Source organism: Coregonus lavaretus (assembly GCF_964263955.1).
Source record: "Coregonus lavaretus genome assembly, chromosome: 8".
In the NCBI taxonomy this organism is placed as follows: domain Eukaryota; kingdom Metazoa; phylum Chordata; class Actinopteri; order Salmoniformes; family Salmonidae; genus Coregonus; species Coregonus lavaretus.
The window spans coordinates 53,622,142-53,637,340 of NC_139995.1; the positions used below are offsets into that span (position 1 = coordinate 53,622,142).

General features: G+C 44.0%; 1 protein-coding gene across 1 annotated transcript; it reads right to left on the reverse strand.

Moving 5' to 3' along the window:
- Nucleotides 1–1,027: 1,027 nt before the first annotated feature.
- On the reverse strand, nt 1,028–12,692 carry LOC311133475 (mRNA (2'-O-methyladenosine-N(6)-)-methyltransferase-like). The gene is made up of 16 exons (XM_084166959.1): nt 12,626–12,692; nt 11,213–11,356; nt 10,534–10,658; nt 10,198–10,329; nt 9,567–9,727; nt 7,747–7,901; nt 6,883–7,030; nt 5,589–5,672; nt 5,013–5,112; nt 4,673–4,835; nt 4,234–4,403; nt 3,226–3,312; nt 2,700–2,884; nt 2,313–2,406; nt 1,857–2,032; nt 1,028–1,445 (listed from the first exon to the last, which is right to left on the reverse strand). Exons 2-16 carry the CDS (start codon nt 11,334–11,336, stop codon nt 1,103–1,105), a joined length of 2,247 nt encoding a protein of 748 aa, XP_084023085.1. The 5' UTR covers nt 11,337–11,356; nt 12,626–12,692; the 3' UTR covers nt 1,028–1,102.
- Nucleotides 12,693–15,199: the final 2,507 nt, after the last annotated feature.

Here is a 15,199-nt window from a genome sequence, read left to right on the forward strand (position 1 = left end):
CAGATTTATTTTCATTTAGTGCTTTTCCTTATTTCAAAGAGGTTGATAGGGTTATATGCGAAGGGACGCATTTTGCTCAACAAGCCAGTTCAACTCATTTCGTAGTTTTGGACTTTGGACTTACATTTAGCGCAGGAGGAAAATAAGAATAGTTCTGCTGTTGTTCGAGCCAATGGTTTACAACATACTGCTATTGTAAGATGTATTAAAGGCCTGTATTTAATACATCTTTTGTAAGATGTATTAAAGGCCTGTATTTTGCATGTATTGATTTAAAAAAAATCTAAAATCCTTACTAACGGTTAACAGTTTGACGAGCTTTCTTCAACTGCAGATATGGAAACAGTGCATGGACTTGGTCAATATGGAAGTACTACTCTGTGGTATTTCTGACCTGTTTAACAGTAGTCCACAATGCAATGCAGCACTACAAAGCCGTGAATCGCTCTTGTTCAGTACTTACTGATGGCTGTCGTATGTACAAGGGTTGCCTCTAAACTGTTTTGTCGGCTTAAGGGGATTAGAAACATTACTGCCTTATTACCCAACAACACATCTCCATCCTGTACCTATTAAGGATTATAAGGGATTTGGACAAACATAACAATAAAACCTAAGTCTTTCAAAATACAAATTTTTCAATTCCACACAACAAAACTGACAGCAAAGCCCCGCTGCTTGGGAGCAGGTCACTATTTGTGCGTTCCAAATAGCAGCCTACTCCCAGGGTGCCATTTGGGACGCACAGTACTTCAAAAGGCCAATGAACAAGGACTAGAATTACCCGATAATTACTGACGACGACAGCACCAATAGAAAAAAGGAATCCTAGTAAACCACAACCACTAGCTACATTGATAAAAAGCAACGAGCGCTACTACAGTAAATAACGACCAGAATCATAAAAAAACCTAGTAGAACTAATATTAAATAGTCAAGAAAGTAAACCGATTTTAAGGGAGGAGGCCCTCCTTCATAGGCCACCCTAGCAGTTGAGGATCAAATCCTCACCCCCCACTCTCTCAGCACCATTTGTAGTCTTCACCCCCCACCACCACCACCAAAACGCTCCCTATCCTCACCTATGTCCCCTCCCCTGCTTTTAAACGCTGGCTGTCTCGGGAGGTGGTGTAGTCTTTTCCACAGGACTACTACTACTGCTGTTGTTGTCCTGGCTAGCGGGTGATGTGTCTAAACTGGCTGATCGCTCGGGTGCCGTCTTGGCGGCAATAGAGTCTTTGTCCCCCGACCCCCCTGCGCTGGCCGGCGTGGGCGTAGTGGGAGCGGAGGAGGGGCCTGGGGAGCCCAAGGCTCGCCTGCAAACCTGATAGGCTGCCAGCAACTCCTGGACACGCTCCGGCGTGGGCTCCCACTTGGCAAAGCCGGCAGCATTCTGCAGGAAGATGACCACCGTGCCATGGACGGCCTTGTAGTACATCTCTTCCCTGAGAGAGAGAGAGAGAGAGAGAGAGAGAGAGAGAGAGAGAGAGAGAGAGCGAGCGAGATACATTTAAACTCCCTTCATACACATTAAAATGCAACTACGCTTGTGTCCTATTTAGGGTGCATCTGGGAGCGTAATTTCCCAAAAAATACAGCAATGAGCACTTGGGCAGTCAAGTGAAAACACGAAGCACCTTACACTCGTTGGTCCTTTATGTCAAATATTGTAGGCTATAGCTTGTAAAATAAACAAATGTGACTCTGGGTGACTAAATAAGACTGTTTCAAGCATTTAGGACCATCAAGAAATTAAGTCTGCTTCCTGTTTTTTTCCCATGCCATGAGTATCACGATAATGGTATTGTGACAACCCTAGTCAGAACAATGGACTCTGCGGTGTTGGACACACTCACTTCTTGCAGATGTGCTGCGAGCCGCTGCGGTACTCGTGCTCGAAGGCGGGCACCGACATCTGGTGGCGGCGGAAGGCGCTGGTCTCCATGCGGTGGAGGGCCGGGGTCAGCGGGTCTCGCCACTCCGGGACGAAGATGATAAAGGACAGGGGCTCGCTGGACTTCTCCAGAAGTTTCTAAGAGGACACAGTACATTGTTCAATACAAACTCTCCCACGAATTCAAAAGTGAACAGTTCAGTTAAAAGTTAAGCTGGAGTTAAATGGTGCCAATTTTCCCCCATTCATGTAGGATTGAGGCCTGCGGATTTTCTCCTAATACATCTACACAGCACGTGGTATATGGACTCATACCACTTTCGAGGTATAAACACATCGGACAGACTTTGAATGAGGGGTGAACTGTCACTCTAAATGCGTTTTAACTAGCGATGAGGAAATGACTAAGGAGGAGCACCTCAAAGTGTGTCACCATGGCATCCATCAGCTCCTCACTGAAGGGAGGGTTGGCCTCAAAGGAGCCACTGGCTGGTGAGAAGTTCAGGAAGGGCCTGGGAGGCAAAGAGAACATTTTGGAACAGGCTCAAACTAGAGAACCATAGATAAACAAATGACTAAAAGTACACTGACCATGTCTGGGTGGTCTCGGTTTAGTTGTGATGGGTTAGACCAGTGTTTCTCAACCTGTTTCTTACATTGAAACTAGCATTGTAAAATTGACAAGAGTCCATGGACCGGAGGTTGAGAAACACTGTGGTAGACAACATATAATGATGTATCTTTTTTTGAATGAGAAGCAAACATTTTTTTAGTTTTTTGTGAGTCTCCCAGAACCTAAACCTACCCCCTGGATCCGAAAAAGCCATCAGTGTCGGGGAAGGCAGAGCAGAACTGCTTGAAGTAGGAGTTGAGCGGCGAGGCAAAACACTCAAAGGTCACCCCAAACTGCTTGTTGAGGGCCTCAAAGACCGGCACGGGGAGAGCCCCCTGTAAGCCCGTCCCCTCATTCACCCCGGCGCCAAACATCACCTGCATGACAAATAGTGACATCAGCACAATAAAGGATGACATCAGCACAACAAATGTCAAGACGTAGCCATACAGAAGAAATGGCGAGAAAGAGTAACGGGACAGTGGTCATCATCACGAAATGGAGGGAAAGTGGACTATAAGAACATCGCCTCCCAACAGATGGCTTCATACTTTGGCAGTGAAGACAGAGGACGAGATTTATTTATTTTATAGATAGAGCAGTGAGTCAAAAAGTCAGGGGCAGAAGGAAGGGGTGAGAGAGGTGAAGGAAGGGGTGAGAGAGGTGAAGGAAGCGGTGAGAGAGGTGAAGGGGAATCAACAGCAGGGGTCTAATTTACCTGGTATCTCTTGATAAGGCACCACACTCGTGACAGGAACTTCTGGAACCTGGGATCGTCGATGCAGCTGTATCGGTACAAGAGCTCCTGAAAGAAAGCATGGTGGGGATGGAGAAGAGAGTCATTTAGCAGAGGGAAACACCATGTGCCAGAAGGCAATGCTAGTCAATTATACCCACCACACCTTTCAGGATTACATCCTGGCAGTTTCTCAAACAGCTCAAACTTGAAGAGAACAATTCATCTCTCTGGTCATGTAGGACTTCTGATTGCATGCATTACAAACACTCAGTGGTACTGTGCAAGTATCAACGCTACTAAAAATGGTGTGTGTGTATATATACTTAATAATGTGAATGTCATGCATAACCATTGCCTTATCCCCACTACAGAGAACAAAGTTTGTGTAATATAGTAATTTCATTCAGGGCCCAACCAATGACACCTCAGTGCACCTACATACACTGAGTGTACAAAACATTAGGAACACCTTCCTAATATTGAATTGCACCCCTTTTTGCCCTCAGAACAGCCTCAATTCGTTGGGGCATGGACTCTACAAGGTGTCGAAAGCGTTCCACAGGGATGCTGGCCCATGTTGACTCCAATGCTTCCCACAGTTGTGTCAAGTTGGCTGGATGTCCTTTGGGTGGTGGACCATTCTTGATACACACAGGAAACTGTTGAGTATGAAAAACCCAGCAGCATTGCAGTTCGACACAAACCGGTGCGCCTGGCATCTATACCATAACCCGTTCAAAGGCACTTAAATCTTTTGACTTGCCCATTCACAATCCATGTCTCAATTGTCTCAAGGCTTAAAATCCTTCTTTAAACTTGTCTCCTCCCCTTCATCTACACTGATTGAAGTGGATTCAATAAGGGATCATAGATTTCACCTGGATCCACCTGGTCAGTCTGTCAAGGAATGAGCAGGTATTCCTAATGTTTTGTACACTCAGTGTATATTTGTACTTTTAATAATATACTATACAAGATATTATTCACCAGCTTGGCGAAGTAGCTGCGGTTGACCTTGACCATCTCTCCCTTGTAGCGCAGGCAGGCGATGTCGTTCTCAAAGTGCAGCTCCACGCGTGGCTGAGCCGGCGAGGGCAGGGCCAGCCGGACGGGGTAGCAGTACACCAGCCTGTCCTGCACCTCGGCTGCCTCTGGGTCTGGGAGGGATAACAGTAGAACAAAAGAGGAAGTTAGTATGTAAGAAAAACCACAACACAACCAGTCCACCATGGATATTGAACGGCTTAAATTCAGAGTAAAACCACAATATCAACGACAGAATTTGGGGATTTTCAAGTTGCATAACGATTAGAAAGGCCATCTCCATTCAGAGGCAATCGATTTCTATGGTTGTGCACCAATGTAATAAATATGGTCAATGTGGTCCTGTATGGTTCAGAGTCCGAGGCGATTTAGAACGTCTCACCCGACACGTTGCAGTCCTTCAGCAGCGCCTGGTGGGTTTGGTGAATGCGTCGCACGTACTCTGCTGATATGTGGTAGATCTTCGTACAGATCCCCTCCACAGAGTCTTTGGCCACTGCCGCTACGTGGGGACCACACTGTTTCCGCAAGTGATCCAGACGATCCTGAGAGGGGGGGGGGAAATTGTTTTGGGATCCTTTTTTTAACATATACATGTCAGTGTACATTCCATTGAGGTGAATTTATACAGCTATGGATTTTTGTTGTTGTTGGCACATATACACACAGTACACCACACTTCTAAACCACACACACTCTACTCCTTGAATATACACACACACCATGTAGTCCTCTTTACTGGCCGAGTGGTCTCTCCGTAGCCAGTTCATGGTGTCCTCCGCATTCCATTTCACAACCTTTCGGCTGTCTGGTGTGGCGTTTCTACCAGGACATAAGAGACACCGGTCATTCTCCAGCCAAGACAAAGTATTTCAAACCAAAGCACCGTTCAACTAGCCCAATCAAGCTCCCATACAAATGCTTTCTTTTCTTTCCAGTCACACAGTTGGGGAAAGAGAATGGACTGCTTTTGGTTTAGCATCCGAGTGCAAACCCGGAAACATGGCGGATTACTGAGACAATGTGTTGCTTTTTATGTTACGATCTGGACCTTGCCGTCAAAGCGGTGGTGTTAAAAAAATGCTGTGCCGTCGCTTGAGTCATAGAACTTACTGTATATATAGAATATATTCTAAATTGTCAAGGGGATTTACTGTAACGGTGTGCCAGAAGCCATCAGTAGCTGGAATTCTTAATGAGAGCTTCTATGACTTCATACTTTGAGCGATTTCAAAGAATATCAGGCCATATAAAAATAGAATATGGCCAATTAACTCTAGTGTGCCAGAAACACCTACCTCGAGTCAATCATTTTCTTGGCAGCTTCGGCATATTTGAATAAGAGCTTTCGGGCCTCCTCTTTGTACTTGATGCGGGACAACCTGGTGTAAGAAATGACAAAACAGTGGTCAATAAAACAAATCGTTGAGAGGAGCCGCTATTGTCCAAATTAACCATAAACGGGATGAATTGTTAAGACAACATTTCAGTGTGTTGACATTTCACATACTAATAAAATGCATCAGACAATAGTGATGAAAAAAATGTATTTAATTAAATCGATACAGTTACATATCGGGATATAATTTTTGATGATATATCGTATCATTTTTGACAATATCGCAATATTATTTATGCATTAGTTGGCTGTACCAGCACCAAAACTCAGTATTTTTCCTTCATAGCTTGTTCTCCATCTTATTTTTAAATAGGGAGCCAATTTGTTTTCAGCACTTTTATTTCCTTGACTGATCAAAACTTGTTTTCTCATGGCTCTCTTGGCCCTCTGCAGCAGACATATGGTGAGCAATATGTTTGGAACATCGAATCGCAAAACATTTTTAGTAACGTATCGCAATAAATATCGTATCGGCACCAAAGTATTGTGATAATATATACATTTTAGTCATTTAGCAGACGCTCTTATCCAGAGCGACTTACAGGAGCAATTAGGGTTAAGTGCCTTGCTCAAGGGCACATCAGCAGATTTTTCACCTAGTCGCCTCAGGCATTAGAACCAGCGACCTTTCGGTTACTGGCACAACGCTCTTAACCACTAAGCTACCTGCCGCCCCGGATAATATCTTATCGTGAAGTCCCTGGCAAATAACATTTGATTTGAATTCCCAGCTCTATCAGACAACATAATTCACAACGAAGAACTGAACGGAATCTAGCCACACCAACCATAGTGAATCAAGTCCATCCCAGGGTAGACTAGAATTGGTATCTAGAGATTCGACCTTGGTTCAAATAGTACATTTGAAATATTTTGAATACTTTGAGCGTTTGATTGAGCCTGCCTGGAGTGTCTGACGGGTGGGGTTTGCAGTTGTGGGACTACTGTGGTCCTCTGTAGCTCAGCTGGTAGAGCACGGCGCTTGTAACGCCAAGGTAGTGGGTTCGATCCCCGGGACCACCCATACACAAAAATGTATGCACGCATGACTGTAAGTCTCTTTGGATAAAAGCGTCTGCTAAATGGCATATTATTATTATTATTATTTATTCCATTGGTTCCTTTGCACCAGGCATGATCAATCAAGCACAGATTTAACCCTAGGACGGGTACAGATTCTCTTTCCCAGTGACCTGATGGGGATGTCGTTCATGACCTCTCTGAACATGGACGGGGAGATGATGGGGTCACACTCGCTGGGCAATAGAGGGTCGGGCCCTTTGTCCAGCACCTTGCGCTCCAGCAGCCAGCGGTTGAAGGACTCCCGTGGGGGCTCGATACCTATTAGAGGGGGAAAGATCATTGATCATCAAGGTCAGCCGAGAATATGAACCCCTGGGTTGTGTTCACTAGGGCCTGCATTAGGGAAAAAAATTTAATCCATTTCATAACGCTAAATGAGAATTTCAACACCTGGGGCCGGTTGCACCAGTTGGGCGTAAAAAAAGTTGTTCTTAAATGCTAGGTCGGGCGTAGCCACGTCTGACTTCGGGATCAGAGTTATCATGAAAGAAGATAGTCCCAATTTAACACCCTACGCCTGCTCCCTACTAGGTATAAAATATATGCCCAGGTGTAGCTCAGAGAAGGGCATCGCCCAGGTGGTGCAACAAGTAAAAATGTTAGGTCCAGCCTGCGCATTTTACGTCGGACGTAGAGTTACCGGCCCCTGGGTTGTGTTCACTAGGGCATGCATTAGGGATTTAAAAAAAAAATCAATTTCACAATGGAGAATGAGCGTTGCTTAGCGGAAAACTCCAGCTAGTCCATTGCCGTTTTAGTCTGTGCTCTTCCGTTCGGTGCCTAATGAACATGACCCTGGGCTAGAGTGAAAACCTGCTCACCCTGTTGCAGTCCACACTGGCGTAGAAAATATTGAGCAGTGACAGTCAGCGCTGTTTTCAGACAGACACTTAAAGCTCATCTAGAAAGCAAACGTCTAGCTGCCTAATAGTGCCGTTTGACTTGACACAATGGCAGTTGCATGGGTAACGTACCTTCTCGTTGGTAGCAGAGCTCGTGGTAGTGCTGCCGTAGCTTGGTGGTGAGCTGGGCGCGTTGGAGCTCCATCTCCGGGTGGGGAGGTAGATGGTTGGCGGGGGCTCGCTCTCTGATCACAGCGTTCGTCTGAATGTCCAGGTCCCAGTATATTCTACCACAGGATCCAGAGAACTGGTTATTTACCATACTTGCCATTTCAACTTGACAGAACTGTATTATCAGCTGCGGTGCTACATTACATCCAAAACAAGACTAAAAAGGAGACCCGCCTGCCCTGTATATTGCAGAGATCACACTGTAGTGAACTGTGGGTTCACTAAAGGCTATACAAATTAGGGATGTGCATCTTTCCCTTTCAAGACGATTCAATACGTATCTAGACACATGGGCTCCGATACAGTAATGATACGTTTTAGTTTGAAGCGATTAGATTTGATTAGAGAACGAATCAGTGCGATTCGGTTTGATGCACTAACATTTGTTGCATTAACACATTCATTTTCTAAATTAAAATCTGCTGCTGATGGAGCTCATTAGCTGGGCCTCTCTGAGCTGACTTCTATCAGAGCTGACTTCTATCTGAGCTGACTTCTATCTGAGCTGACTTCTATCTGAGCTGACTTCTATCTGAGCTGACTTCTATCTGAGCTGACTGTGTGTGAATGATGTATGTCTATAGTGTATACTATATAGGCACCTGATCTGAGCCATAAGGGAGACTAGGCAACTACCACTATCAGATTAGGGGGGGCAATGTAGCCTGTTTTTTTGTTTCCACTCTTTGGTTCTGAAATCACCATCACCCACTAATTAACTTGTCAGATTAAGTGTTAGAGCTAGTAATGTATCAATATTTATAATTTACAAATCAGCTACGACATAGCCAATGAATATATAGCATAACTTTGGTTTTCACCCCATCTCAAAATCGAATGGTTTTGACCGTTTAGAAGTTTAGTGAGCATCTTTTCTCCTCCCGCTTTGGCCATGCAGGGCGCCTCGCAAAAGTGATTCCTCGTTATGAAATTATCAACTTTACCCTGTATATCAAAACATCACACTGATTGTTTAAGCAAAACTATTGCTGATAGTGAACCTGAACAATCAAAAAATCCATTGTCTCCGGTAGCTTACTTTTATTCTGGTAAAACGCAATTTTCAACTGCGCATAGATAATAGCCTAGCAGATTACATCAGTTGTCACTCAACTAATGAAGCCTAATATCGAACAAGCCATTTTAGCATTTGAATGCTTAAGGTGCCGCGCAGATGTGCAAGATCAGGAACAGGCCACCCACCATGTGTTGGTCAGCATGCGAAGCTGGGCACAGTGCGCAGTTTGATTAGGCTACTGATATTCCCTAGGGTTGTTCGGCATGCAAAATGACTTGTAGCTCAACGACTGTCAACACAGTTACATGCTTAGTTCAACACTGAAGGAGAGGACGCATCAGTTGTCACAAAATATTAGGTATTTTCGAAAGGTAGAAAGAAAGTAATATGAGCAAAACATTTGAGTGAATCAGTGGTTTGTGACATTTGAATCAATTTTCTGACCAATTCATGCTACATTTGGATCGGTTTTGGGTCCTCGGACCGATGTAGTAGTATCTTAAACATCTGAATCTGGACCAATGCATATCGGTGAATAGTTACATCCCTAATTCAAATATTTACAGATATGAGCAGATCAGCATATTATGTTACAGCAGGACCCCCATTGCAACGCGTTTCGACCAATCAGGTCTTCCTCAGGCAGCGTCCATGAGATGTCTACATTTCAATTCCAGCGATTGTGAAATGTGGCTGTACTCACACGGTGGGACGGTATGGGGCCGGTGCGGGCATTGAGTGCTGCCCTGGCTTGTCCTCTGTGCCTGTGGTAGAGTTCCATGGCTTAGCCCCAGGGGTAATGGGTGAGATGGGAACTGTGGGGGTGGTTGGGGTGGTTGGGGTTACAGGTATACCAACCTCAATCTGTCAACGACACAGTCACATATCGGATTAGACTGACAATTAAGACAGTGGAAATATTCAAATAATAAATGTATGAAACAATCTACAGAGACAAGGGGCACACCATATGATTCCAGTAAAACATGACTTTCTTCATGTCAGGCAAGACAGCACTGCGTAGTCTAACAGATAAGCTCGAAAGTGAATCACTTTGGTAAAGAAGCGTGAAAATTGTCTCGCTTGTATAATTTTGTGGAATTGAAGTTGTAAGAAACGTGTTCTGCTCAATGACTCTTGAAAAAGAAAAGGAAAGCCTCACACTCTAGGAGCTCAGATGCAATAATTTAATATCCTAATAACCAACGTTTCGACAGACAAGCTGTCTTCATCAGGGTATAATCATTTTCAAGTGTTTTACTCCGTTAGCCAGCACCTCGCCTAAATAGGTGTGCGTTTCTTTCGCCTCTATATTTATCTGCTCAATGACTCACCTTGGGCCTCTTGAAGCTGTTTGGACCCCCCTGGGCGGCCTCCTCTGACAGGCGTCTCTTGCGCTGCCCGTTGCCCACGCCGGCGTCGCCTGTCCCCTCGGCTGGGGCAGCATTCAAACCCAGCGGGTCAGACTAAGAAAGACAGGAACAAATATACCAGACGCCGCGTTAGGAGCAGAACTGGAAAACAAGACAAGTGATGTTGATCAAAATAAAAAGGAGGTTCAGCCAAGCTCCATCAAGAGACAGAAAAGAGAACCTGAGGTACTTGTAACAGAACTTAGGATAATTTCCCCTCTGTCCCAAATTAAGCAGCTATACCCATTTTTCACTCACAATGACATCGTGCTGCCCCAGGACTGGCATCTCCCACAGCGACTGATTGGTGAAGCGGTTGAACCAGTAGGGCCGATTCTCCCGCTTGCTCCAGCATTTCGACCAGCCTGCCTGGACGAGCTCGTCTGCACAAACAAGAAAGGTGTCAGAAATGTCAAATCTATCTCCATTCAGTTGCATGTCGTCATAGACAGAGCCAGCAATCTTTCCTTCATCAGCACTAATTCATACCCTACATCTATCCGCATGGAAGAACTACATCTAGCTACGCAAAATGGCGTTGCGTAGCAAAACTATGGACGTTTGCAGCCCATTGATAACTTGATGCAAGAACTTAGGATCCCCATTTGGGGTAGCTTTCTTGCGTTACCTACGTAGGTTTTTAAATAATTGTATGAATGCTTGGTAAGCAGAGCTGTTAAGTGGAAAGCTGAGTTATGCCATATATCTACTGCTTGTTGTCATATCACCAGGACTATTTTCAGTGCTGGACTTGGGCAGGAGCTCAACGGAGCTGAGTACCGGCACCTCAAATGTTCTACTGCTTAGCTCCTGTTCCTCTTATAGAATATTAGCTCAAAAGTATTGTGGAGCTCCTGCACCTACATGTAAACAACACTGGCACCCAAAATGAGTACAGGCACCTATTTTAGTCCAAGTCAAGCACTGGCTATCTTACCTGGCAACTCTGGCATTGGTTTGCTGGTTGAAGGTGAAACGGGAGACCCCTGTGTGGCAGAGCCTGTGGGAGACATCACCATAGCGGTGTCCCCCTTCACTGTTGTGTGATTCTCACTTGTCATCTCTCCTCATCTGTCCTGTCCTGGAATTAAATGGTGGCAAATTAGTAAAGGGGTATTCAGTTCACTTTGCCTGGTAAAGTATATACTGTGTGTAAGCTACTTTTTTAAATGACAAGAGAACAGAACACTAACTAATTAGTATAATTTTTATATGATCAAATGTAAACATGTTCCACAATCGCCAAGGTAACCAAGTGGTGATTTGACATGCTTTCCGAAATATGAAAATCTTATCAAGCAAGTCTTGATCCTGCTGACATGTTAAGACCCAGACCCTAATAGACATTTCTGCAGTTACAGTCTGGTGTGAATGGTAGCCTACTACTACTCATTAATTCCCATTCATCCCAGACCCCTAGCGAGCGCGCTAACTGGCAAAAATAACAGTTGCTCGCGCGACATGGTTGAACATTTAACAGTGACACATTAATGAGTGCATGATTAGCCAGACTACTGTTTAGTCTACATTAGCGAGCTTGATTGTGTTGTACTTGCACAATGTGTTATTGCCAACATAGTGCAGACAAGATACCATAATATCTGGCTAGATAGTCAAGTCCCTACGAACGAGCAGAGTGAAACCAGCGGTGGTGAACATTATATTAGCTAGCAAACACGAATGTGTTATGTATGGGACATGTAGCTAGCGATACCCTATGCGTTCTAGCTACGTAGCTAGCTAGTGGTTAATGATTTATTTTTATGTGCTTTTGATTTAGATAGAACATTCCAAATTGACATCTTGGAGATGCGTTTTCTATCTTTGTCGTTGATTACACAAATTAGCTAAAGAAGGGCACGCATGCGCCTGCTACACCGCCCACCCCAGTTCGAGCCGCCCGAAAACAAACACGAAGGAGGGGAAAACGTCGGGTAGCTGCGCTACACAACAAAAGGCAACAGCATCATCTCGGAACCTAGGCGGGGGATACGTGGAATAACATATAAAATACGGTAGGATACTGTACAAAACAGGGTTAATGAGACATAAAAATGACGAGAGTTAGTAAGAGTACCCATGTATGCTGTCAAAATAGAGAACGGAGACGCAAGAGGCGTATCTGATCCCCTTTTATTTCAAACATACACAATTTTGGGCGCGCACTTGTGTTAAGACAAGATGGCGCGCGCTCTCCAGTCATAGCCACTGCACCCCTTGCAGACAATATTGTTTGTTTATTTCGTGCAATGACAATGCGTGCACATTTTGAGTGGATAATATGATACCCCGCATATTCCACCACCTGTCCATGCCCTTGCTGTAGCGCTAAAGTGATTATTCCCCTTACCTTGTAGAGGTTTGTTGAGAACCCTGTATAGGCTTTGCTCTAGTCAATCCGTACCCGCCTCCGCCTCTCCCTCCCCACCTTCTCCGCCATCTTGTATCGGGGACTCGGGCCTTGGTATTGCGCACGCGCCAGTTTAGTTGTCGTTCAAGGAAAAAGTTGTCAATGAGAAGTAGCCATATTTAGAAGGGCATTTGTAGGCAGGCATACAGAAATAGTTATTCACAACTTCGCTTGTGAAAGTAATCATGGAAAAACAAGTTTGTAAACTCGTCTGAACTGTTTAACCAGCAATAACTCCGATGGCATGTTTTGTGCAGTGCCTACTTTTCCCAATGATAGCCTCTAGCGACATGCTCAGTAGTCTATGTATTTATTCTCATATTATTATAACATTTTATTAGGCCTGTATGATATAATGTTGTTTTTACACAACACTGCACACGTCTGTTGTTTATGTATGTTGCATGTGAAGAATAATAAATGAACAACTTTCAATTCATGTTGCTGTTCTGTTTCTCTTGTTCCATTATGTGTGCACTGAATAGTAAATATTATAAAATAATATACACAGTGGTGTAAAGGACATAAGTAAAAATACTTTAAAGTACTACTTAAGTAGTTTTGGGGGGTATCTGTACTTTACTATTTATATTTTTGACTACTTTTACTTCACAACATTCCTAAAGAAAATAATGTACTTTTTACTCCATACATTTTCTTTGACACCCAAAATTACTTGTTACATTTTGAATGCTTAGCAGGACAGGAAAATGGTCCAATTCACGCACTTATCAAGAGAGCATCCCTGGTCATCCCTACTGCCTCTGATCTGGCGGACTCACTAAACACACACGCTTCGTTTGTAAATGATGTCTGAGTGTTGGAGCGTGCCCCTGGCTATCCGTAAATAAATAAACTAGAAAATGGTGCCGTCTTTGACTTTTGATACTTAAGTATATTTTAGCAATTACATTTACTTTTGATACTTACGTAAATTTAAAACCATATACCTTTAGACTTTTTCTCAAGTAGTATTTTACTGGGTGACTTTCACTTTAACTTGAGTAATTTTCTATTAAGTTATCTTGACTTTTACTCAAGTATGACAATTGTGGTCCTCTGTAGCTCAGCTGGTAGAGCACGCCGCTTGTAACGCCAAGGAAGTGGGTTCGATCCCTGGGACCACCCATACACAAAAATGTATGCATGCATGACTGTAAGTCGCTTTGGATAAAAGCATCTGCTAAATGGCATATTATTGGGTACTTTTTCCACCACTGAATATACATATTTTTTGTATATATATATATTTTGTCATTTAGCAGACGCTCTTATCCAGAGCAACTTACAGGAGCAATTAGGGTTAAGTGCCTTGCTCAAGGGCACATCGACAGATTTCCACCTAGTCGGCTCGGGGATTAGAACCAGCGACCTTTCGGTTACTGGCACAACGCTCTTAACCACTAAGCTACCTGCCGCCTTACATATTGTAAAAATAGAAACACGTTTTGGTTCTTGGTAAAATAGAAGTTACCTCTGGTTCGTTCAGCCATTCCTATGGGAGAAATGAATGGGGAAAGAATGGGGTATTGGGATAAACGCTGAGAATAAGGTTAACACAGGCTAAGGAGATCTTATACGTTTTTATTTATTTATATATTACTTTTACCCCTTTTTCTCCCCAATTTCGTGGTATCCAATTGGTAGTAACAGTATTGTCTCATCGCTGCAACTTCCCTACGGACTCCGGAGAGGCGAAGGTCGAGAGCCATGCGTCCTCCGAAACACGACCCTGCTAAACCGCACTGCTTCTTCACACACTGCTCGCTTAACCCGGAAGCCAGCCGCACCAATGTGTCTAAGGAAACACCGTGCAAGTGACGAGAAGGAGTCGCTAGAGCATGATGAGACAAGGACATCCCCTAACCCGGATGACTCTAGGCCAATTGTGCGCAGCCTCATGGGTCTCCCGGTCACGGCAGGCTGTGACACAGTCTGGGATCGAACCAGAGTCTGTAGTGATATGATCTCCTAAACCTGTGATCTCCTAAACCTGTGTTTACCACAGACCTTATTTTCGGCGTTTATCCCAAAAATATTTCCATAGGCTTTGTTCAACGAACCATGGCGGCGTTAGTGCCTTCAAAAAGACGCCATTACTATTTATCTCTATAGTCTAGATACATTTCAGAAGTTTCTAGCAACCAACGCTATCTGTTCCTTGCACATGATCTCAAGAAATCACTTTTTATGATAGTTACTGTCTCAGGTGTGACTGGGTTGTTTGAAATGTGTTGGCCTACAGGGTTACATATGACATAGCAAAGACGTCACTAGACATGGATTTGATCCCTGCGCGACCGAAATGAAGGCCCCCGCGCTGTGCTCTCCTGACTCCTAATAATTAACACTTATTATTATGAATTCAATGGCTTGTGGTCAGTAAACTCATGGAATATGGTGTCAATAATATTTTTAAAAAACCTACTAGCAAGTACAAAGTACAAGTGCATAACTATATCGTAATTTTCCATGAAGAAAAATTGTTGGGAAAAGTATTTATCATTTCGTTGC